This window comes from Plectropomus leopardus, chromosome 7, assembly GCF_026936395.1.
Source record: "Plectropomus leopardus strain MGB_pleo_1.0 chromosome 7, ASM2693639v1, whole genome shotgun sequence".
NCBI classification, from domain to species: Eukaryota; Metazoa; Chordata; class Actinopteri; order Perciformes; family Serranidae; genus Plectropomus; species Plectropomus leopardus.
Window position 1 is genome coordinate 4,526,885 of NC_142182.1, and position 26,775 is coordinate 4,553,659.

At 37.9% G+C, this 26,775-nt stretch overlaps 1 protein-coding gene across 1 annotated transcript in view; it reads right to left on the reverse strand.

The window, feature by feature from the left end:
- zfpm1 (zinc finger protein, FOG family member 1) overlaps nucleotides 1-26,775 on the reverse strand; it is a 120,025-nt gene that overhangs the window by 46,438 nt on the left and 46,812 nt on the right. The window contains exons 2-3 of the mRNA XM_088079702.1: nucleotides 16,117-16,263; nucleotides 8,446-8,583 (exon numbers count right to left, since the gene is read on the reverse strand). Of these exons, the coding sequence (XP_087935828.1) occupies nucleotides 8,446-8,583; nucleotides 16,117-16,263 (285 nt within the window). The remainder of the gene's footprint in view (nucleotides 1-8,445; nucleotides 8,584-16,116; nucleotides 16,264-26,775) is intronic.

The following is a 26,775-nucleotide window of genomic DNA, read 5'->3' on the forward strand; positions in this document are numbered from 1 at the left end:
GCTTGTGCTTTTTGTTTCTCAGTCAATTCTTTTTAGAGAAATAGACAGAAATAATTTACAATCAGCTTTAGAAACTGTCACTTGGACAGCAGTTTTTCCCACAAAGGACATGGCATGTGCTTCACATCAACAAGACCTGCTTCAGCAACATCGATGGGTATTGCATCTACATATTAGACGCTTAATTTATTTATTTTTTCCAGTATCTTGTTCATATCGCTAAGAATGTTTGATATCAAACTGATACTTGACAGGCTGTCTAGCTAGTTTTAATATGTCATTTATCAGTGAGGAGGAGATTTTAATAGCTGAAAAAATCAGCCTATTTAGTTTTTGGATGATTTATTTCGGTAACATTAATATAACATATAGTCTGCATCTGAGGAACAATATTCTTGTTTACCTGGTAATTAAGCACAAAGAGGCTGCAGCATTGGCCGCGGGAGGCAGCTGTAAAACAGATTTTTCCGGTAATAGACTGCCTATAGATTCTGCAAAATAACGGTATATTGCAAGAAATATACTGTATTTGTGTTTTACGCTAAAAGGCTGTAAAGTCATTTCACAGTATGAATATTGTAAAATGATGGTATATTGCTGGCGTCTGTGCTGCCAGCTCTTTACTGTTATTTTACAGTGAAATTATTTACAGTGATCCTTTTTCTTTCAATCACTCATCCATCTATGTCAACTCCAACCTCTTTAATCTTGACCCGATAACATCTCTTCTCAGTTAACCCTCTGTGCTCCTTGTTACAAATACACACAAAAACAAGATATTTACGCTCTATCACTGCACATGAGTGAAGCAAAATCTACTATGGACACTGATTAAAACCTTTCCAAACCTTTTTGGATCAGCAGCCAAGCAGTAATTAAATAAAGAAGGGAAAAAAACGCTGTTGTCCTGTATTCCTGGAACATTTTAGAGATACTGAAGGTCCTGGATTTGTATGAATAGCTCCACAAAGAGATGAGCAAACAGTGCAGAAAAGCTGGAAGCTTTTACACAAACATCTTATCCTTGGGTTGCTACATTCAGCCATCCATGACTAGATGGATCAAAGTGAGAAACAAAGGTCTTATCACGCGTGGACAAAGTGATGAAGGTGCACCTTGGTGCTGCTCGCCACGACTTCAATGGGGGGAAAAGTTGCCGTGCACAGTATGCTAATGTGACACCGCCAACATCTCTCATTCCTCAACCCAAATAAATTAGACTCTCAGCGATGATAGGGAGCGCACATAGTGTGCCTTCATGCTCCATTATAATTAACTACTGTATGATAACCCGACACACACCCACTACACACACTCACACACACACAGACACACACACACACACACACACACACACAGAGCCTGGTAAATAATAATAACCATTATTACGCCTGCCATTACGATGCTTTATTTGAGCTCATTTAAATAACTCTGTTGGGGAGGATAAGGAGCGAGGAGTGCTGGGCAAGCAGGAAAACACTCGCCTCGCTCAGCTGGCTTCCCGGGGCCCCGCAGTACACAAGTTGTCACAAGGTGTGATTGGACAACCTAAAGAGGACCTTATATGCCATCCATGTCACACCCAAGAAGCATGGAAAGACGAAGGACCTGGAAAATTCTTAAAAGGGGTATTCAGTGGGTGCTCCACTGCCGCCACTTCTTACAGTATCTACTGCTGCTTGAAAATTTAAGAGGCTGAAGAAATAATGGTGTTTTTTATCACTTTATAGATCATAAAATGCAGTCATAGGCCATTAAATAATCAATTTATGCTATTTTTTAGGATAAAAATGTTATATGTGGTCTTATTATCACTCTATATATCAAAAAATACTGTCAATGGCCATTAAAAAAATCAATTCTTACCATTTTTAAGAACAAAATGTTAAATAATTTAAGCAAAAAATGACATGCAGGCAAACATCACTGTAAAAACCTTTCAAATATAGATGTATCTGTATCATTTTTACAGTAATGATACAGGTACTTGCTGTAAAATCCTGGAAATGATTAACAGTGTACAACGATACTGTGATTATTTCCAGGATTTTACAGAAAATAACTGTAAAATTTCACAATAACTAGATTTTACTGGATATAATTGTAATATTTTACAATAAATGTGAATATGAAGATGCTGTAATTATTTTCAGTGTTACATGGTGTAACTGTAATATTTCACAATAAATTACTATAAAAATGATACAGTGATATAGGTACACTGTAAAGTGTCTGACTGTACATTTATAATACATCACTGACTACTAGTTAAATTACTTTTACAGTAAGTTACTGTATCATTTTACAGTAATTTATTGTGAAATATTACAGTTTTATCCTGTAAAATCCTGGAAATGATTAACCATTTGAAACCTTAGTGAATCAGCTTGATTTCTTTCTAAAACATGTGAGGAAGGCAATGAGCAATGTATCAATGGCCTAAAAATAAGTAAAAAGATACAGGAAAAATACCTGAAAATAAAAAAAAGAAAAGTAAAAACCAAAGAGACAAAGAAAACTACCATAAGAAAGTGCAAAATATAATAGAAAAATAGAAATTAGAAACATAATTTAACAAATATGATATTTTTCAACATTTTTCCTTTTCCAAGCCAATTTCTTGTCACCTTTTATTATTTTTCCCCAATTTGCAGGTTAATTTTTCAGGTTTCATAATGCTTGCAAAAGGAGTCACAACAAAACTGATGTCGATGCAGGTTTTAAATGATTAACAGTGGAGACAAAATGCACATTCTTGTCCTGATGTTTCCAAAATGAAAATGCCATCACACACTTTCCTCTCTGATTACAGTCAGAGGATCTGCACACCACCAAACCCTTCTTGTACATTTCAAGGTTTTTCTTCATAAATACGTCTCTGTGCACCTATATTAGCTCATTCATATTCATTAACTGGCAGGCTTTTCAGTTCTTTGGTCCATCGCCTTGGATATAAAACAGTGTGACTGTTTAGTGACGGCCATTGACAATGGATTTCTACACACTACTGGAAGGAGAGAAATGTGTGGAGACTGCCAGCCAGCCAGCGAATGACAAGGGATTACTGTGACATCCATTTGCATATCAAGAATTTTAAGCAGCGAGGGGGAAAATATCGAACCCTCCAGCCTGCAAGGTCATTCAAAAGATATTTTTTTTTCTTCTCTTCATAATTTATTTTGCATATCATGCAGTATGGACACACTGTAGATTAAAACGGTGGCTTTAGCATATCATGCCATCCCTGATAGGGACCAGCTCCCACCTCTTCGAGACACCGTGCCACCACCACACCCTCATCACGCCGACTGAGGACACACACACACACACACACACACACACCGACATCATCTTGATTGTTTTAAGACGAAACACACATTGGAGAAAAGAAAGTGAAAATTGCTGAAGCCTCTAATCCATTCCAAGTTTATCATCTCTTTAATTTTAATGTTTTTTGGGTTTTTTTCTCATATCAATTGAAGCCACAAAGCCAATGTTTTGATAGCCGCTGTTGGCAGAAAATGGTCACACAAAAAAAAGACGAAAAAAACAAAAAGAAATGGCTCAACTATCATCTATGACTAAGGAATTTATTGAGATTGACATATAAACAACTCATTACACACTGAGGAGACGCTGTTAAACACGTCGATTGAAAAATGTTGTGTCCAGTAATGAATTGTATTATCTTTAAGCAGGAAGGGAGAGGATGAATTAAAATGTTCTGTTGTTGTTTTCCCCGTTTTATGTTAATATCAGCCCGTCTGAACAATAATGACTGCCACAAAGAATTATTTGAATAAATTATTTGAATAAATTAAGAGATTATCATCGTAAGGTTAGAATACAAACTGTGCACAGAAAGGGAAATTAAAATTTTCCTATCTAGGAATTATTGTATTTCAGACTAGAATAAATCAAGTTTCTTCTACTTTTGAAATATAATTAGTAGATTATTATTCAATCAATTTGGACTTTATATACTGCATGGAATTTCTAAATGAAAGATAGGTGCATATATAAAATAAAACATTTCTCCCCTGTGATACAAAACAGCTACAAACATACGCACATGCAGAGTGGTGTTAGATATATCATGACTCGGGGCAAGCAGAGGGGAAGAAAAGAGAAACTAATGCAGAAGAGGTGTACAAGTAATCTGAGGAAGGTGAGGGAAAAAAAGAGAGTTTAAAAGAGAGTTTATTGCAAATTTGGATCGAGAAGGGGCACAAGAAAGACTGAAATGTGAAAAAAGGATATACTGTATGGCTCGAAAACATACTCAGAAGTGTCTTCTTTAAATTAGCGAGCTTAAAGAGGCTCAGCAGCCAAAAAGTCAGTGTGACACTCAGCCACTTCTGTTACAAAAAGGGGAAAAGGAAGGAAAACACTGTGTCTATTATAAATCTATTTGCTGACCGTTGCATTGTAAGTCGCCACAAAAAAGGGGGAAAAAGTGCAACATTACATAAATAAAAGGATGTTTTGCAGCCTTAGCTGCAGCTGTAGACCGAGAAGAGTTTCTGATAAATGACAATTCTAAAAATTTGAGCAGCAACTACTCTTCTCATCACCTACAGACTGTTTTCTTGATAAACTGACTCATTGTTTAGTCGACTAAATGTTTGAAAAATAATGCATAATGAAGAGGGACACAAATGTGCACACATTTAGGAAGAGATACTCAGATGCAAGAAAAAAAATAGCATAAAACAGAGGTCTACACTGTTAATTTTTGATTTTTTGTCTTTTATAAGGCATTTCCTCTCCTTTTTTAAAGTTTTGATCTGTAAGGAGGAGGAAGATCTTGCAGATGCAATTATAGTAATAAAAAAAAATCAGTTTTTTTCCTTTAACCCTTTGAAACCTGAGCAAAGTTGGAAAGAAGGCAACTAAACAAGACATGACCCAAAAACTAGCAAAAAGTTAAGACAATTACCTGAAATCAATAAAAGAATATGTAGAAAAACAAAAACATAGAAGTGACCTGGAAAAAAAATGCTAAAATAAAACACAAAATATAAATTATAAGTAAGTATAAATATAGTTTTTTTTTCTTTTTTTTAACATTTTTCACCATTATTTGATAATTTACAGTGATTCACCCCGTTGCTCTTTTTTTTTTTTTAGCTGAGGTCAATATCTTGTCGTCTTTTACAGTGTTTTTTTTTTTTTGCAATTTGCAAATGCCACATTGGTCATTGCCTTTTTACCATGTTTTCAACAGAAATCAGACCAATTTGCTCAGATTTTAAAGGTTTAAATTCTTGTAAAAGGCATCTGAACGCAACAGGGTCATTGCAACTGATGATTATAATAATTCTGTGATACCTCGACATCTCGATATTTTCTGAAACGGTTATCGCTCCGCTAAATTCTCACTTTGCTGCAAACCTACAGAAAAAAAGGGTGGGATGCATTACGGTTGTAGTGACACAACTGGACCATTGGCATGACTGGCCTTAAAACCCAAAAGATTACAAGCTGGGAACTTGTGGTCCCAGGAGCAGGAGAGTCTAAAAGGCAACAACAGAGAGAAACGAGTGGAATGCCAAAACTCCCAGAGGAGATAAAACGCTGTTTATTTCCATACCAGCTAATACACACCACTCCTCCCATCTGTTTATGGGAAGTGTCTGATACATAGGGAACATTTTGTATGAACAAGAGCACATTAGACTGCGGTCCCACTGTGACACGCAGGACGAAGAAGAAGAAGAGGAAGAGGGAGAAAAAATGTTAAAAAAGACAGAAAAAGAGGAAGAGATGTATATGCTGTTAGGGGGTGGAGGGGAGGAGGGCTGTTAGTGGGGTTGTTAGTGGTGATGGAGAGACCAGAGGAGGAGAAGGTGGATGGATGGAGGGAGGGGGAGGGAGGAAGAGGAGGTGGAGGAGGGGGGGCTTGACGATAAGAGAAAAATTCAGACCGGTCAAAGTTTCCTTTTTGCCAATCGTGCTCCTGATAAAGACAGCGCCTGCTCCGGAGCTGATAGAGGGGCTATCTCTCTCCCTTACTCTCTCTCCCCCCCTCCTCCTCCCTCCCTCCCTGCCTTCTCCTCCATCCCTCTCCCTCGCTCACCCAGCAGTTAGTTTGTGAGGAGGAGAGAGAAAAAAAACAAAAAAACGAAGGGCCCTATCAGTGCAGCATCATGGTGCTACCATCAACCAGCCACTGCGCAGCAATTAATATCGCTCCAATTACTGTTAAAGGGACAAGGCTGGGACAGGACGATAATGAACACATCCTCTCCTCCCCACCATAGGAATTAAAATACACATGCACACACACACACAAACATACACACACTCTGCGCACACACATACACATGCACAGACGTACATAAAACGTGCGCAGCTTGAAAAGGAAATAATGCAAGATAGTGCGGTAATCTTCTTGCATTGTTTAACTCATTGAAGACAACAGACAGAGAGAAATAAATAACCAAACAAACCTCGATAAGAGAGGAAATAAATAATAAAATTATGGCGATTTACTTGTTATCTCCTCTTAGCCGTGTGTGTGTGTGTTTTTGTTACGACTTGAATAAATTTTCCCCCAGGCCTGTCACATTCACATCTTCTAAGGGGGGGACAGTAGGACAACACGACGGACCCTGAAAGACACTCGGAAGAGGCAACGCAGAGGAGTGTCTTCAAGACTCACACATGGGGACACACACAGCCGTACACATGTGGGGCTGGTTAGATCCACTTGAGAGCATATTGAGAGTTGCAATGATAGTATAGTGGCTGTTTCAACATAACATAGTTCCTTTAAAAACCTAATCTGCAAAGTGTCTCGGTTTTAACTCGTCTTCCTGCTGTATTTTTTTAAATCCAAGTACTCACAAGCAGGAAAAACTTTAACAAGGTTTATTTAGGAATGCAAAAAACAGCAAGCTAAGTCCTTCCATAATAAAATCTCATCTGATCCACCAACTTGATGTCCTATTCCTACTCTAACGTAAAACGATACAACACGTTACTACACGATAAAAAAACAACCAAAAACTTACATCGATCTTTTGTCATGCCCATTAAACTGCCATACAGCGCCATAGCTGTGGTACAAGTTACACAAATACAAACATGTCCACTACCATTCAAAATATACAGAAACTGTTGTAAAACCTTGATTACTATCAAAACCTAAATCAAATTTCATATAACAACATTAACATTTGTAAATGATAATATGTTTGCTGGAGTATCTCTCAGAGTATGGACATTTTGGACTATTCTGTAGCATGCCATGTACATTAAAGGGATAGTTTGGGATTTTTGAAGTGAGGCAGTATGAGATACTTAAGTATAGTCAGTGTATTACATACAGTAGCTGGTGGTCAGTGTGCTCCTGGGTTGTAGAAACAGACGGGGTGCAAACCCCACAGGGGTTGGTATCAAAATGTATTTTAGCCACTTTAAAAAAGGCCTACCTAAAAACAAAACTAGTCTAAGTTGACACTATATTCAGTGTTTTCACCGATAAACCTCGCCGTCACAGAGCCTTTTCCGTTACATTTCTCATCCCCCTCTGGTCAGCTGTTTGGGACACAAAGTGCTGTCCAACTCAAACAAAACCAACCCAACCTTGTTGGGGTAAAAAAAGAGCTTGGGCTTTGGCGGTATTACGATATTACAGTATACCAGGATATTTGGAAATCCAGGTGATGTAATGTTAAATACCATCAACAAAACGGACCATCATCTTTCTATTAACTTCATACTGGAGACGCTGAGTTGAGGATGTTTTGCATGCAGTGTGCATCACGTGGCCTGGAGGGTACGCCCGGGCAAAAATCCATGTGTGAGAAGTGTTTTGATTATTATGTATATATATATATATATATATATATATATATATATATATATATATATATATATATATATATATATATATATGTGTATAAAAACCGTCCAAAACCATATCTATAATTCCTTTAATCATATATTTAATATTATGTTACAAAAAAGAAAAAAGTGGGTTTTTTTTGCAATTTATTATGGTAATTTTCTTGTTTTGTTTTGTGTTTTTTCTAACTTTTTACTGATTTCTTGTAATTTTTTAAGTCATTTCTTCTCGTCTACTGTTACTTCACAGAAACACAAATTAACTAACAGACTGAGGCAGCAGTAGACCAACAGCTCCTGTCTCCAGCGTGATAAAATGACTGTTTTTCTCAATCAGTCGGTCTGGTCTGTGTAACACAATAATCACAAAACCCCACTTCAGGAGACCTGAACTATCGCTTCAACTCAGAAGGTGAACACCTTGTGATTTAGATGCTTCCTGTATATGTATAAAGAACTTTTCACAATCCCTGATTTAGGGCCAAAATTAGAATAAATTCAGACCAAAAATCACGATTTACTTTTCTTTTGTGTTAGTATATTTGTTAGTTAGTGTCTGTATTGGCGGTATGGAAACCCTGTTAGTGTACTGACCTGGACCCCTCCAGTGTACCGCCTCCTCCTCTTCCTCCCCGTCCTTTTCCTCCTCTCCATTGCTCTGTGTCGGACCGTGCTCCTCCCCGTCCTCATCTTCATCATCGGGGCCTCCTCGAGAGTCCTGCGTCCTCGGCTCTGAAAGACAAACAGTCACATTTAAACACACATAGATGGAAACCTGTGTGTGTTCCAAAATGTATGAATATGTGCCTGTGTGTGTGTGTGTGTGTGTGTGTGTATGTGTGTGTGTGTTTGTGTGTATGTGTGTGTGTGTGTGTGTGTGTGTGTGTGTGTGTGTGTGTGCGTGTGTGTGTCTGTCTGGGCAGTGGCTGTTCCTGTCTGTTGATCAAAGGCGGCGGTGAAACGGCTCCCCGAGCTGCGTAACACAACACCTCGCCACGCAGAGATGGACCCTTTGATTCTCGTTTCAACTCTGGAGAATCAAAAACTCATCAAAACCACCGTCGTCGCTCCCTACCCTCAGTTTTGTCTCTTCTTTGTCTCTTCCTATGCGTTTTCCACCAGTTTTTCACTCTCTTCATCAAGCCCCTTCATCCTTACCTCCCTCTCTCCACTGTAGGTGGGTCTTCTCCTCCATCTGTCTTGTCTCCTCTATCTCTCCATCTCCCCCCTTCCTCCCCTCGGCCTGTCACCTTCAGCAGAGACTGAGGCTGCCTGTGTTCCTCTAATCAGCATTGATATCCCTGCCATTGATCAAGCTGATTACAGAGCCTCCTGCTCGCTGATCAAAGAGATCTGTGTGTGCTTCTGCACGTGGCTGGACCTGCATGAATGTGTGTGTGAATCTGAAATGTCTGGATGTGTGTGTGTGTGTGTGTGTATGATGTGTTTATCCAGCACATCTGTGAACCCTGAACTTTGCCTGTGCAGCCAGTATCAGCCGGTTCATCACGCCGCAGGGTCCCTCCCTATTAGCGAGACTTGTGATTAGTTAGATTAGATTAATAGTTACATCACAGCACCTCCGGCAATCTGAGGTGAGGATCTCTCTCTCTTCTTGTTCTCTAGTCTTGCATCATCAACATCAAGCCAAAGGTTAGGGTGAGTCAAAACCAGAGTGCGTTTCACTATTAATGTTGATAATAATTTCCAGTTTAGTCACAGCAAAACGACACTGATCTTAAAACGGATAAGTTTCAAGGTGATACACGAGGAAACTACTTTAAACTGCACCTCTGCATGACTAAAGCCTCGAGATTTGTGCAATCTTGTAAGTTTAGTGCAGATACACTGTGCGACAGGGATCTTACTAAACTTGGGACTCTGCAATGACATCACCTGCTGAATCGCAGGCTACGATCCATCGGCCCCTATACGCAAGAATGAACTGTAGTGCGTAGTGGTAAGACAAAAAAGTAAACATTCAAACAAACTGAGCCCTTGCTTGAATGGCATTTATGTGTGTCCAAAAAAAAGTCTGAGGAGGACGAGGAGAATGTGGACATGGTCTCGGCTGGCAAAAAAGGGTGAACTTGGCACGCCAGTTTTACAATGAGAGCTCAAAATAAGTATCTAGTTGTATTTAGCAGTGTGGCGCTGATCAGTGCGTCATTTCATGCTGCATTTCTGTTGGTTGGTTGGTACATGTAGGTGGTAACAGCAGTCACACAGTGACACGGTTATCCCAAATTTCTGACACTGTCAGAGCTCGATCCAAGGCTGTCTTTGATTGCAAGACCTTGACAACAGCCGTCCTTAAATCTCTCTCACTGTGCGACGTAGGAACACCTTTTTGAAGCCACGAGCAAAGATATCTATACGTTTCTTTCACGATGGTCATCTTTCATCTGAGACAGCCCAAAATCACACAGTGGATACCAGGCTTAAAAGTAACTTTCCCAAACTAGGCCTGAAAGTCAAAGATTCAACTCATTAGGCAAAGACTTTTCAAATGATTGAGGTTACAACCACATCATTCCCTTCAAATTTAAGACAGCCTTAAAACATATGAGCATTTTAGCACCCCTGCATCTTAAATTTCCATCGATACAAACACGCCTTAAAAGCACATGACCATTCAGGTAAACTGCACATGCGCTAGCTGGTGTAAAGGGAAGCATTGCTCGGGTAGTTGCCTGATAAATACAGAATTTAACGTTGTGTAGTCGAGGCTCATAGGTACATACAGGCTCATGTAGCCTGTTTTCTTTCAGGAAATGGTCACATGACTCGGGCATGACCAATCAGAGAAGGAAACGGACAGAGAAGGAAGGCTACACTTATATTGATGCAGGCAAAGAAATAATAACACGAAGGTCTGTGATAGAAACAGCAAACACAGCACATCAGCTCTGCTTTCAAACTTACCTTTCACAATAAAAGCCCAACACATAAACAGTGCTTTACTGCTTATCAGAGTGAACTTATTCACATGCTGAGGCTGTGGTCATGAGTTTTTCAATATATTTGTATTACTTTGCTTCAGATTTTGCTCTGGCTTCTTCTTCAAGTTTGTATTCAAAAATAAAATACATTATTATCTCAATGAAATGTACTGAAACAAATGAATATGTGAAACAAAAAAGGCGATTTTTCATTTTGGCTGATAAAAAATATGCTTGGCCAATGTTTTTTTCCATCTACGACCCACCTTGGCTGGTAAGTCAAAAAGTTAATTTCGGACACTGGTAGATGTATCTATAGAGGGGTGAGAAAAGAAAAGGATGGAGAGGAATGTTTTTTTTGGTAGCATCAAAAATTTTAGTCATAGTAACACAAAGATGAACTGTTCTAGTGCGTAATGTACTAACTATTTTAAGAGATTCTCATAAACAATGTTTGTGTTTATATTAATGAATCAATATCTACCAATATACCAACCTATATTTGCAGAAAATAACAGCTTTAGTTAAACATTTTCATCTGTCTTTTGTCCAAAAGATCCTTGTCCTTCTCCTCTTAACTTTTGCTCTTTTCTTCACTTCCTCCTTCCCAGCTGTCTCCCTTCATCCTGTTTGGTGCTCTCTTTCCCCTTCCCCAAATCCCACCCCGTCCTCAGCCTCCACCCCGATAACACCTCAGCTGTCTGCACAAAGGCCGTGTTTACCCTTGCATTCCCGCTCCGATAAACAGCGATAACGCCTGATCAATACCAGCCATAAACGCCCCACGACCACGTGACGCCCTCACACTCCGCCGTTATTAATGTAACAGTTGAGAGATTGGATCTGCATCGTCAAATAAATCAACACACACACAAAGAGAAGCACATGCATGCACACACACTCACACACCATCCATCTTCACGTCACGTCCACCTTTCAACCTCATCTACATGCAAACACTCATACCCGGCGACATACTGTACACACACTAAAGCAAGCAGACCTACACACACACACACACACACACACACACACACACACACACACACACATGCACCTCCCCCCTGCCTAAACAGTGCCATTATTTTCAGCTATAAATCACATTGAATGGCACATTGATTTTATCCTGCAGGGGCTGAAGCGAGGGAGGGGAGCTGGAGACACAGTTATTGCGTTTAATATTATCAATATTATCTCCCATATCATCTCAGACATGGAGGCAGGTATCAGGAGGAGTCGACAGACACTTTTCTGCCAACCCCCCCCCGCCCCCTTCTCCCTCTCCCTCTGTCTCCCGCCTTCCCTCCCCCCCTATAGCGAGACAGTCTCCATCAATCTGATAAGCTGAACTTCCCCTGTCACACCTGCAGGGCAAAGTCACCCAACAATCTCGCCTTCTTCTACAACTTCTACAACCCTCTATACGTTTCTGTCTCCGTGTGATTTCAACGCTGCCTTTTGTCTTTTGCATCTTCTCTTCACGAATCTGTTCCCCGACATTTGAGTCTCAACATATCTCCACGATGATCACCAAATGAAGCTAAAAAGGAAATGGAGAAAACCTCGAGTCCTCCACCTCGTACACGCCGGCTGGAGAAAGCAGCACGTCAGTATCATCTGCAGTCGTCTGTCAGCGTCTACAGTCAGTCAGTGCTGCTGCACACTGACAAGCATTTTGGCAAACCTCGAAACCCCGTTACACAATCAATATTCACTGTAAGGTCTGACAAGTTGATCTTACTTAAAATATTCTTGGAAACCCATTTCCTTGCAAAAGGAAAGTAAATACATCCTGGTGTATATCAGGTCAGGAACCTTTAACCTTTTGAAACCTGGATCAACATCACTTTTTCTTGTGCTGCGTTGAAACGCTTTTCACAAGTATTACATCCTTTTTTGGTCCTGAGAAAATAGATTTTGTTTCTTTGGAAACATGGGGGAAAATGACAGTGAGCAACTTGGCAAGAAATATCCTAAAAAATGCAATATATATATATATATATATATATACACATATATATATATAATGTAATATAATATTATCGTAAAAAAGCAAGGGGAAAATGTCCAGAAAACAGTAGTTACAATTATCATAATAATATATTTAAAATTAGGTTACAGAATTATTATAAATCTTAGGAACTTTTTTCAGGTTATGTCCTTTTTTTAAGTTAAGTTAAGTCAGTTAATTTTCTTGTTTTTTTTGTTTGTTTTTTTGTTTTTTAATTTAATTTTTTATTTTTATAATTTTGGGGTCATTTCTTCTTAGGTTGCGCATTGTCTTCTTCATCTGTTTTTTCTAAAAAATCCAGCAAATTCACTCAGGTTTTAACGGGTCAACATGTCTCTCTCTCCCGTATTCACCGTTACGTCTCTACTGTCTCTGATTAAGTTGCTCTCCAAAAAGAGCCCATCAAGTTCCCAAAACCTAAGAGGTTCGAATTGGTCATAATTAGTCAAAATGCTGAAATCAACTAATATTTGTTTGTTTCCTTGATAATTTAAACATTTGTTTTAGTATTACAATTTTCTGTTGGTTGATGAATCGATTGATTTATCAGCCGATCATTTCAGCACTTCAGCATGTGTACAGTCCATAACTGTCCATCACGATGATACAAGAAGAGATTAACACGTCTGTCATTTGTCCGTTTCTGCATCGCACACACTTCCTCCATCACCACAGATCAGATTCTGATGAAATCGAAAAAAACAGCTTGTCAGTTCACAAAAAGCAATCTGATTGGTCCAAACGAGGGCAACGACAATTAGAGGTCAAAAGGAGGTAGCGCACTGACTAATCAGGCCAGAAGTGGATTTTATCAGGCTTCCTGTGATGTATATGTATGATTGGCTTGTTGTGCAAAAAAGGACCATGTGTCGGCGGGTTGCTGCAACTGTAGAAAAATTCTGAGAAGAGAGAGGAAAGAAAGAAAAAAAACACCACAACAGAGAGAAAGACGAGCTGAACAGATGCTAAGTCTTCCTCAATAAAGTTGTGTGCGTGTGCATGAATGTGGTGTCTATTCATGGTATCAGGACTAATATACTGGCTTTCTCTGGGTGTGATGGAGAGAACAGTGCGCGGTCCTGTTACTGGTAGAATGTGTTTTTTTCCCCTCTGAAGTTATCAGGGTGGTTATCGCCAGTGTGTGTGTGTGTGTGTGTGTGTGTGTGTGTGTCTTTCTCTCTCTCTCTTTCTCTCTCCCTCTCTCTCTCCCAGATGGTGGATAAGAGGCCTTGCCTTTATTAGCCAGCTCTGGCCAGATAAAGACCTGGTATTGATCCCAGGTTGAAAGAGCAGGTTCGTCAAACATGGCTGATTTACAGAGAACTGATAATGGCAGCACTGGGCAACCGAGGAACCCCGGAGAAGAGAGAGAGAGGAGTAAATCAACAGTGTGATGAGGAGGGTGTGTGTGTGTGTGTGTGTGTGTGTGTGTGTGTGTTGGGAGGCAGGCGAGGGGGGCTAAAGGCTAAAACACACACAAATAAAAGAAACAAAGAAGTCAGTTTGCTATCGACAGACAAACTTGCTCACATGTGCAGTCTGCCTGAGTTCTCTCATCTTCTTCTATCTAATACACACATAGCCCACTCCTCACCTCACACACACACACACACACACACACACACACACACACACAGCTAATCTCTAATCTTGTCTCGATTAGCACCTGACAGAATTTCCATGGGTTTATCAAACCAAGCCAACCAACAGACGCTTATCACTTCCAGCCCCAAAATTTCACAAGAGCAGGAATTTTTGAGATTAAAAAAACACAGCTAGTGAAATCTTGAATAAGTCAAAAGAATATGACTGAAAACTCTGCTATCACACGGTACAAGGGGGGAAGGCATCGGGATAAGAGGTGCATGAGGAGGGGAGGGATGGGGGGGCAGATTTGCCGAAGCCAAGATTGAACCCGCAGAATTTAAAAATATATACATTATTATTAGTTTAGACACAATAGAGTTAAAAGAGCGATACGTATATAAAACTGCAGCCTCATCATGGTGTTTTTTTTAGTCATCTCCGGGTGACGCTAACCGTCTCCTGACAGATAACAGGTTCACGTCAGTTGATGAAAGAAGGACTTGATGAGGAGATAAATGTGCTAATAACCACTAATAACTGCCGCTGAACTAGACATCTGGATTATCTTCCTCCAAGAGGTGCATATTGTCAGCGCACGGCTATCATCATAGGCGGTGTGATAGTCTCATGAGGAAAACACAAAAAAACAAGAGGTGGTGTGAGTGTGAGCAAACAGTAAATGTCTGCAAGGTGTTTTGTCAAAATGTCAGTTTACCCACAGTGTCAACATTTAGAGACAGGGTTCATAAACGTTTTTACCAATACATTTCCAGGACTTTTCCATGACTTTGATGCAAATTTTCAAGACCATACATTTTCTGAAATGACCATCTATACTCTTTATCAGTTCTTTTTATTATTTTACAGAAGCTTTTTAATAAAAAAAATCAGAACAGGATTAGAACTGAATATTTAAATATAATCTAGGGACTTAGGATGGTGCAAAAAACGGGAAGCATGTCAAATATTTTTTTAAGCACTGGGGAAGGACCTGTGTTTTTTTTTTTACTGCTGATTTTTTAGGAACATATGCCTTCCAAACCCGCAGGCCTGCAGGTTTAGAAGGCATGTTTTCTTTAAAAATTCAATCTTTGGCGATTTTAGCCTGTGGCCCTTTGCTGCACGTCATCCCCTCTCTCTTCCACTTTTGCACTTAAGCTGTCCTATCCTAATAAAGGCAAAAAGCCAAAAAAGATCTTAGAAAAAAGGACCTTTGGCAATTTTTAAAGAAAAAGTTTTGGCTTTTTTTTTTATCACTATACCCTTTATCACAGCCAGAAACTGTAAAAAATAGAAATTATTGTTAGATTTTCAAATTTCCTACAGTCCTTGAATGCATCATGTGATATTATACAGGTTTGTATAATCTTCAAAAATTTTCAGGGTATTTTAAGTTTTACAAAACTTTTCCTGGCCTGAAAATGGCTTTACATATTTCATGCCTTTTTAAGGTTTTTCATGACCTTGCGACCCCTGGTAGACGTCTGCAAGTTATTTTGCCAATATATCAATGCACCCACAGAGTCAACAGTCAGAGATTATAGTAGTTGTAGTATTGCAGTTTCGGTTTACATCAAAGGTCTGAGGAATAAGCAGTAGAGTGCACAGTAATATGTAGAAAGTGGAAGATGTGCAGCTTCTTTTTTATTGATCCTTGTGCTAATAATATGTTCTGTTGTAGTTAAATTGTTTTTCTCCTGTGTCAGGCTTTCTTATTCTTCTTACCTTCGTTGTATAGTGATGTGTATTGCGGGGGGCTGGAGCTGTCCCCTTCTGCTGAATCATCTGGATCCGAGGCTCCTCCCTCCTCGCCTGATAGGCTGAGGTTGTCCGGTGTGTTTTCTTCATCGCCGTCGACATCCCCGAGGGAACCTGGAAGACGAAAATGAGGAAAAATTAACAAATGAATATGGTCATGTGTACTGTCCTCCAGATGCCTGAAGAAATAGAGCCGCTCCTGAGGAATTTCCAAAAAAAAAAGAGGTAATAACAAACATTTTAAGCATTTATATCAGAAACATTTAAGAAATATTAGTTTAACATATATTATGTAATTTCCTGCCGCTCTCGGTCACAAATAAAAGACGGAGCAGAGCCATCATTGCAGTCAGTTTCTCTCAGTTAGGATTCCTTCAGTGTTCATTGTTCAGGAGCCGAATTATCCCCAGCGGTCTCCTCATCTCCAAAACAGAAGGATTAAGGATTAAAACCAGCAAAAATACTGAATAAAACAGTTTCATGTTAAAAATCAGCGTTTCTCTGATGCTGTTTAGCTTGTCGCAGAGGGGCTGCTAGTTAGTTCATGCTGATGTGTGCGCACCTGTTACTCTGACTAATTAATTTCCAGATGTTCAAGAGGTTTTAACCAGAAGCCAAATGATCAACAGAAGTCACTTCCTCTCAAAATCAAAAAGACTCTGTGATTTAAACCAGTAAAATCACTGAAAAATGCAGTTTCACATTACAAATCAGTGTTTCTCCGACACTGGATCGGAGCTGCCAGTAACGTTTGTTCAGCTTGTTTCTGCGATAACTTCAGATCTAGATCTAAAATCTTTCATCTGGTTAAAATACAACGTTTAAAAGACCAAATGTGTATTGAAATATTGCGCTTGAAGTGATTAAAACGTAAATTTATGACAGCTTCTGGCGCACAACCAAAACCCTGACACATGAGCAACGGGGATATGATGTCACTGACAGGTGATTAAAATCACAAATTTGTCTTTAAACACTGTTTAACACATTTGAGATAATTCAACTGCACAACTCAACAAAATATATATCATTTGTCTAACCGTTTTTAGATATTTTAATGCAGAGAAATTCCACATTATATCTTTATTTAAGGAGAAAACAGCAGATCAGAGCCAAATTGCACTTTTTTGTTTAAATATACTATTTACATCAGATGGTCTAAACACAAAATGCATATGAATAATAAGACATGATATGCAATGATTTTGTAGAGTGACTATTGGTGCCTTCACAAGAATTTTACACATTAGATTTTTGATCAATAATCATCAGTAAAGTGGGTATGAGGACTAAATGGATAAAGGCCTTTAAAACCAAAAAAGAGACAAGACTTGTGATATTATGACATCGATAATCTATGATGATATCTATATCTATAATATCAATATTAGGCTTGGGCAGTATAACGGTATGCTAGAGTATTTATATATTCAATATCAATACTGTCATAAATACAGGTGCTCGTCTTTCTATTAAATCTATGGTATGTAGTGCACAGCACGCACCACCAGGGCTCAGTCTCTGGTTTCTACTGGGTGAGTTTTGTTTTGTTTCTGTTGAGTTTGAATGAAGTGTGAATGAGGCAATTAAGCCTTACTGAGAGAAAGTTGAGGTGTACAGTTGTATGTCTCTGTTTAATAAGGAAAATAGGTGTAAAAATATTACTTTTCTTAAGATTTTATGGGTTTATATTGTGTATTTGTGAGTAAACTGAAGTCAGGGGATGTAAGTGCCTCACACTTATACCTTCATATACCGTCTAATTTCAGGTCCAAAATATTACATACTGCCCAAGCTTAATTGTAGGGTTGACTACTGATGCTTTTTACAAAATACACAATGAGATTTTTGATAAATAATCATAATTTAAGTGGATATAATGACGAAAAAAGGCACAAATAAATTGATAAATAAATAAATTGCATCACCTTACTGTAATGGAGCCTTTAAAACCAAGAAAAAACACTTAGAATATTACAATATCCAAAATATAAGACAACATGCGGCCTTAAACCATGATATCTATATAATAAAAATATATTACTCAACCCTTTATGAGAACATCACCAAAAAAGAGCACCATTAAGTACCAAACTCTGGAGGCCTGTCTGTGGACATGGACAGAATAATATAATACTTTATGTCTGCAGACGGATTTGAGTTTAATTGTCTTCCCATGAGCCGCGAGTCTAAACACACTGGTGCAGGAGAGGTGAAAAATAAAAGGAAGCGAGATTGTTAAACAAGCTACTTATGATTGTACGCACTGTTGAAGGGAGGAAAAATACCCCAAAATACACTGATCCATTTTTTTTTCTTTAACTGGACTCATTCAAAAAACGGTTTCAAGAATTGGACACATTGAACGGTCTAATCCAGAAGATTAATAGCAAAGAAGCCAAGGGGGACCTTAAAGCCAAATTACAGTATACCTAAAATTGTAGCTAAAAGAGTGATTAGTGCAGGGCTGATCTGTATCAATTACAGTTTCATAATCCCTGCTGACCATAGTAATTATACAGTACTTTTGATCTATTTTAGCCTGTTTGAAGATTACATCCAAAAAAAAAAAAAAAAAAGGGAGTCAGTTAATATGGATTTAATGTGACTTTTTTAAATTGCTTCATTAATAATTCTCCATCTATAGGATGAATACAGCCGGCTGCTTTAATGCCACATTAAGAGCTCCAAACCTCGAAACATGCCGTCATATTTATTTTTCTGGATTTAAAGGTTGAGTTATTAGTGATTCAAGTCTAGCTGGTGATTAAAAAAAAAGGCAGTTTCTGTTATGTTCATGTGCATCGGATGACATGCTTCATTGTCAGTTCCCGAGAGGATACCATGATCGAATTATTAATTCAGGGTAACCATTTCTTTTAAGAGGATTAGGAAGTGCTAGAGTGAAGAAAGAAGAAATGGTTAATCGCTTGCCGAGGGAGAAAACAACTCACATGCACGATGATGTATTGGAAAGTCAATGCAGGTGGGCAGATTTTGAATAACTAAATCAGAGTGAAATTAATACCGAGAGGAAACCAGAATTGTTTTTCTTCCCTTCATTTCCCGCCTTTCTCCCCCCAATCCAGACAGGTTGTAAATTAATTTTCATTAGGTTGTGTCGAACGAACAGAGGGATTGTTTCGGAGCTAAAGCCGTGACTGGGGGCGTATATATTTACAATACTGGAACAAAAGGAGTCTATAATCTATACAAAGCACACAACAATACCCATGAATAAAGAAGCTTGTAGAAAAAGGGAGAGGCAATTTTTCTAATTCTGTTAATTTCACTTCCAAAGCAATTAAAAGCAGGCAGAGATAATGCTGGGAAACAATCGCCGGCTGACAAAGTGTTTCTGTCTTTGTAAATGAAACATCTTTAGGCTAATTTCAACTTCCACGCCTGCATGGTTCACTCTAATTTCAGATAAAATTAACACAGCTAGATTTGGACCTTCATAAAAAAAAAGTAGAGGAGAAAGAAAAAAAAAAAGATCGATCCTGTACACAATATTTTTAGAATTAGGTCTATGTCGCCCGAGCTTTGCTAGATCTAATTTTCAGTATCTATAAGGACATTTTCATACAATTAATTTTCCTTTAATCATAATTGTACAAAGGGACTTCTCTGTATAAAATTCCAATTATATTTCCTGTTTAAAATGTAAGTTTGAATTATGATTTCTTTCCTCATTACGGCTCTGGTTTAATGAATCAATCGCTGCATCACTGCTTTCAGACATCAAATGGCGCGGAAAAGTTTCAGCTCCACTTTCTCCCCTCTTTTATCCAAGGAGAAATATTCTCCCTTTCCCCCTTCTCTTCCTGTCTCGGATAGTTGGCAGAAAGGATAGCGGGGCCTGTGTGATAAGTGCGCCACATTCTACTTCATTTGCCAGTTTAAAAGTTAAAGCCTTATTAATTGTTACAGCGTGATATCCACAGGAAAATTGGACTGAACTCATTCAAGAGATGGAGAAATAATAAAAAAAGACATAGCCTACATGTGTATCTCTGTAGGAGGGACATCAATTAAGTTGAGACTTATCCAACAGCACCACTGAGCTTTCTAGGTTGTGAACTGAAGACGGAGGAAAAAGCCTGAAGCTTACATTTATTCATGTTTCCGAACTTCAGGTTCCCGGGGGGATAAAACTTGTGAAAGATGGAATTTAGGAAAAACTTTACATCAGTTCCTGCACAAAAAGGCCTCATTGCCAGTCATTTAGTGTTAATCCAAAAAATTCAGATTTTTTTTTGTTTTTTTTGTTTGGAGTGCCTCAGATTTATCAAAGAGGTTTCCAGATCTATTTCTTCTCAACCGGAAACTGAGGTACACTTTGACATCTGCCTCAAAGTGTTGACAAATTTTAACCTAGAAGATTAAATGGAGATCTGGCTACATAAAGACAGAGCTCATCAACTCAAATAAAACAGATTTCAAACCAAGAAGGCATTGCTGAATGTATCAATAACATTTTCATCAACCATTAATATTGAAAATTTGAGAAAAATAGTAAAAAAAAAAAATAAAAAATAAAAAACAATATCAAGATTTGATGCCATCTTCAAATTAATTACAACAGTGAAATTTCCCAAAGAAATTAAAATTGGATAAAAGTATAAAAGTGGGGCTGCATGTCATCTGAAATTAGCTTTAAGGCCACTAAAAAGTTTTTTGGTGACCATAAACAAAATATTTCTTGAAAAAAAAAAACATTTCACAATATAGGACAAACATTTTATTACCCCAAGTGTTTAAAAGGTGGCCTTTTTTTAATAAGATAAAATACATTAGACAAATTTAAAAAAAGTTTCCTGATTTGGAATATGGACAGTCTGATCAAATACAGGCGATATTTCTATATTTCTACAGTAAATATGCTAAACAACGTGTGTATTTCACATATCTTCTGCAACAACCAGTCATGGACACACAGTGTCTCTATAAAGCTGTATATAGTGTATGGATTTTTCTTTTAATGTAATTTGTGTTTTTTTTTTTTGTAATAGTTAACCTTTTTGGCACTCACATCACTTTTTGCTTTTTGTATCTTTCTTCTGACTCTTGAGCTGCTTTAATGTGTGAATGTTCGTGGTGTGGGATTAATAAAGTCTTATAAAGTTTTATCTTATCTCAGATACTAGATAGCTCTGAAACTAATGATTATTTAATTTTCATTATAAACTGATTGATTGGTTTATGAAATGTCAGGAAATGATGAAAAATGTCAATCTCTGTCAACAAAAGCCCAAAATGTAGGAAAATGGAATAAAGAAACCAAAAAATATTCATGCATAAAAAAATGGAATTAGAGAACTTTGATTTTTTTTATTATCAAATTAGTTAGTGATTAACTTAATATTAATCAATTAATAAATTGTAGCAGCTCTTGTCTTTGATGCTATATGTTACTGATATGATTAGTTCGATAGTCAAAAAGTATCAATTGATGTTTGATATTTGCAGGTCATATAATAACAGACGGATTGATGGATTTTCTGCCTGTTACCTGGAGCAGAAATGGATTCTCTGTATTCATTAGTTGACCCACAAAAAACTTAATTGATATGTTTTTGAATGATTGCTAAATTGTTGAGATTATATATCTTAAATCCTGAATTATTGAAAAAAAAGTTATCATTTTGGGGATTAGCATATTGTGATGGCACTTTCTCACTTTTTTCTTCCATTTACCGGAGCACACGTTAATCAGTTATTCCAAACATGAAAGTAATGCAGCCCTAATGGACACATTTGGGTTATCTTTTCAAAGAAGAAGAAGAACATCCAAACTCAAGACAATGACCTGGATGTAATGTGTCCAGCTCAAGGACATAAAAAGGACATAAAAATCTCAGCGAAAAAAGACATTAAAATTTATAACGAAGGACAAAATGAGACAAGGATCATTCTTGAAATAAAATTACAAGTCCACTCTGACTGAGGAAAAATCCCGTCCACCATCAAGATGAGACCAAGACAGATGTGGTGGTAGTACAGGAGTACTTGAGCTCCCGCGCAGAGACTGCAGCTGTCTGTCTTGGAGGCGCGAGGAGAGGCAGAACAAAGTGCTGCGGCTGATGAAGGCACCAAAGATACTGCTTTATTAACTCTCCGTCCACATCAAACCTGCAGCAAGCAGCTCGCTGATTAAACACAGAGACAACACACATCAAACCTGCATGCTCAACAAGCCTGATTAAACAGACGCAAGGCTCGACACTCTCACGCTAATAACCCACCGCACACACACACACACAAAAAAAATACATTAGACCTGAAAGAAAGAGAAGGAGAGCAGGAGAGAGAGGGAGACTTGTAGAGGAAAATCAGAGAGAAACATTAAAGGAGGATATTTAGAGAAAGAAAGGGAGAAGAAGAGGAGCTCTCTCTCGAGGGAAACTAAGGTACCTGACACAGAGTCACGCACTGGAGAGGAGCCACTTATTGATCAGAGTGAAGAGAATTACCCACCACGGAGGAAATACTTTTAATCAACTTTGCACTTTAAACATTTTTTTCCCCTCAACACTGCATGGGCTCTTATCACAGCTCCATGGCCGCCGTTCCCTACCATCAGCCCGCACACAAGAGGAACCATCCACACAGGCCGCGATATCGATCTGTTATATTCAGCTTCAATAATAATCAGCTTTTTTCTCCACAGCCTTTAGGATTTGAGCTGCTAACGACTGACCATTGATTACTCCGGGGATGACAAACTCAAGCAAAGCAAGTTCGACAGATCTGAAATCCCCGAGACTTATTGACCGTCCCGCACATCTTCACATCTAATGTGACGATGATGATAAAGTTCCCAGAGTGCAGTGGGGTGTGCAGTAAGGCCTAACTATTAAGGTGTGCAGGCTGATCAACCTTTATCAGTCCTCTGCAACATATCTTAGATGTTGTGAAGCTAATTTGTCATTTCCGTCTCAGTGAAACCTGAGGCAGATGTGACAGGATAGAAAATCAGAAGATAAATGAACATAAAGTATGCTTTCACTTAACTTTGTATGAGAAATATCCCCTAACTACACTGATCTTAGATACCTATATTTACTTAATATTTACTATTTTGTAACACTACAGAAGCACAGGCTGTAACTACCCATTTTCTTTAATTATCTCTGAATCAGTTGTCTAAAACATTGGAAAATACTGCAAAACACCTGTCAAAATACCTTTTAAAAATAGTGACCAACCAGTTACCAGCCTGGCCAATCATCAGCTGCAATATTCCACATTTTTATGATCATCAGAGTGGCTTTTCTTGAAGCCGATAGCTGATAAAATGGCTGGACAATGTGAAGAAAATCACAGTATTTTGACAAATCATCTCGATATCAATATATCGATATTGTGACGATACAGACTAAAGTGCTTTCACAAAATCTTTACACAGTTACTGTTAAACAGTCATCAGTTCTGTGGATTTAATGCCTAAGTTGATAAAGACAAAAGAACAGAGCAGTCTGCAAAGTTCACTTTACATCACTTTACTGTATGCAGCCTTCAGGATATAATATAGGGAGGAGGAGAGCTAGTAAGCTTTAGCTGCTGCAAATAACAATGGAGTTTGCATTGAGTTATACTGATGTGTTCAAGCTCTATTCAGTAAAAATGAGTATCGGAAGAAGGCAAATTATGAAGATACCATAATGTTTTCACATGTTATCCTATAAAATTGAAGAAAAACTTAAATAAATACAGCTGTTTGAAGGAGACATTTGTTGATATTTTAGCAGCAATACAAGAAATTAAAGATACTATTTGATATATGATAACACAAGCTTTTTAGAAGTTTTGGTTCTCAGTCAGATTGTAGTTCACAGTTTTCCACTCAACATGAACTGTATAATCCTAAACCTGCAGTTACATAAGATCTGTGACAGGCAGCTTAGGTTGAACAGATTCTGTTGTAAAAAAGTAAAAAGTAAAAGAGCGTCATCCAGACAGTGCGGTCTGCAGGTTGTTATTTATGTTATTTATGTGTTGTAGGATCGATCAGCTGATCGAAGCACTCAAATTGAACCTAATGAAACAGAGTGATTACGTTGCACTTTTGATAGAAGGAAAATAAAAGCAGAATGAAAGCTACTACTCTCCACGAATCACATCAACACTGCACAGCTCTGCAGGTGTGTCCAACACACACTGCACAGGTATAACGAATACATCAATACCACTGTAAAAAATAACATTAATTTGAAATATATTATTCTTTGAATATCAACAAGTTTGGCAGCTTTGATAGCAGCAATTCAAGTCAGGTACTCGCTTTCAAACATCACCTGAACCTTAAAAAATCTACAAATTTTGTTTAAAACCTGTCAATATATATACATTTAAGGGGGAAATCATAGTGTCAGTCGAATTAAAACAACATTATTTGTAATTTATAAACAGAAATGGTCAGAAGTTTTGTATAGACCAAAACTGAGCACCATCCAGAGCCCTACGACACCTTTAACCTGAGCACTGAGGTCTGTCTGTGCCCAGCTCAGATGTGCTATCTCGTCTCATGGCGGTGGAAACTGGACGCTTCCACTCAATTCCAGAGGAAAATAGAAAGTGTCACCTGTGTGATGAAGGGGTCAACAACGAAATGCACCAATTAAAGTTAAATGTATTTTTGTTTATTTTGTGTTTTGTCTTTTTTTTTGTGAATGAATTACGTTAAAAAAAAAACAGCGACTGGAGCTGAAGAGGGAGACTAAAGAGGAAACGGAAATGATTTAAGAAGAGCTTGATTATTTGCACGCTATAATGACATATGCATTAATATGTTTTTAGAGTTGAATTCTTCTTTGAATATCACAGTTATAATCAATACTGGTAAATAGCAACACCCCTAATATTTATCATTATGATAAAAATAAAGCACTCTCAAAAGCAGTGCTTCCAAAGTTGTCCAGCCACATGATCCAGATTTCTCCTCAGTTATTAGTTTAAGGTCCTTATATAAGAGAAATTACCACATATTCAGTTTTAAATGTAAACAGCACGTGGGCTTAGACAAACACAATGGAATAATACATATTGCAAGAATAACTGCAATTGTTTAAAACTTAGTAAATAGAAAGCACTGCGACCAAAAAAAAGCTCATATTATTGCTTCAGCATCAGTGACAAAACACAAAGGCACAACATGTAAATAAAACAATAAAATAGTTGCTGTAATCGGAAAATAAATGATCTACCTCTACAGCAGAACAGGGCACTCCAAAATAAAAGCTCTGGGCCAGAAATTCACTGTACTTCAGAATAATGTTTTTAAAAACTTGACATGTTCTGGAGTCCCTTGGGTCCATTCAAAACAGGCCCACGACCAACTTTTGGACTGCGATCCACCAGTTGGGAACCACTGCTCAAAAGGGTAATTCTGCATGTTAAGTACTTCTGATACGCTTTCCTCTTAATCTCTGATGCTTAACTAGGTGATTTTAATCCAGCACTGGAGTGGCGGACTCCCCCACTGCCAATGAAACACCTCTATGTCTATGGAAGAAAAATGCTGACGATTCTATTAAAAAAAATGCTTTCATTTAAAGTAAATATAAGACTCTAACTGTAAGTACATTTTGGTGTTTATACTTCTACACTTATACTTCAGTAACATTTGAAAATTGAGACTTGTACATGAAACAGAGATCTGAAATTGTGTTAGTTTTTAAGTAAAGGGTCTAAATATTCCTTCCAAAAAAGAGAAAATGAAATGCACATTTTATTCCACTGTCCATTATTTCACAACATCAGATAAAAGCTTTTCCTTAAAATGTTTGTAGAACGTCCTAATTTCTTTTCTGTGTAGACGTCAGCACCGTTTAGTGTTTCACTGAGATCAGTTTGTGTTCACAGCGTTGGAGGGCGACTTATGTTTAACGTATTAATGCAGTGGTTTCCAAATGGTGGTTCATGGTCCAAAAGTGGGTAACAGGTCCATTTAAATTATTATTATTATTATTATTGCAAACTCACACTGTATTTCAAAGTACAGTGAATTTTTAGCACAGAGCTTTTATTTTGAAGTGCCGTTTCTATTTACTCTTTCAGTATTTTATATTTCTTTGTTTTCTAAGCAAATATGTTTACATTTTGTGAAAAACAAATTCAATATGTGGTTATAAGTTGATCTCGAAATAATGACTAAGGAGAAATCTGGACTGCGTGGCTGGACCAGTTTCACAGAGTTAAAGGCCCAGTATGCCTCAGATCAAGTGCTGTTGGGATATTATTTTAAAGCAGTAATATCTCTGGAGGAGGATTATGCTCATTTGTACTTTCTTTGACATTGATTTTGTTTGACATGCTAAGAGGTGTATTATGTTTGTTTTTTGTTTTTTTAAGCTTTATAGTGTTTATAGTGTCCCCATTCGGGCTGGACAACTTTTGGTGCCCAGATACTTTTTATTTTTGCATCAGAGTAACATTTTAATGCCACAGCGGGTTTGCTGCCATAAGAAATACAAAGCGCGCACAAACAGCATGAAGGACGGACTGAAGGGAGAAATAAACACGCAGGAATGTAAGAGGCACACCCGGGAAAAAAATGTCCATCACAGCTAAGCGAAATACAAACTGTAAGCCTAATGATAGCTGATGTACTTGAACGCAGCA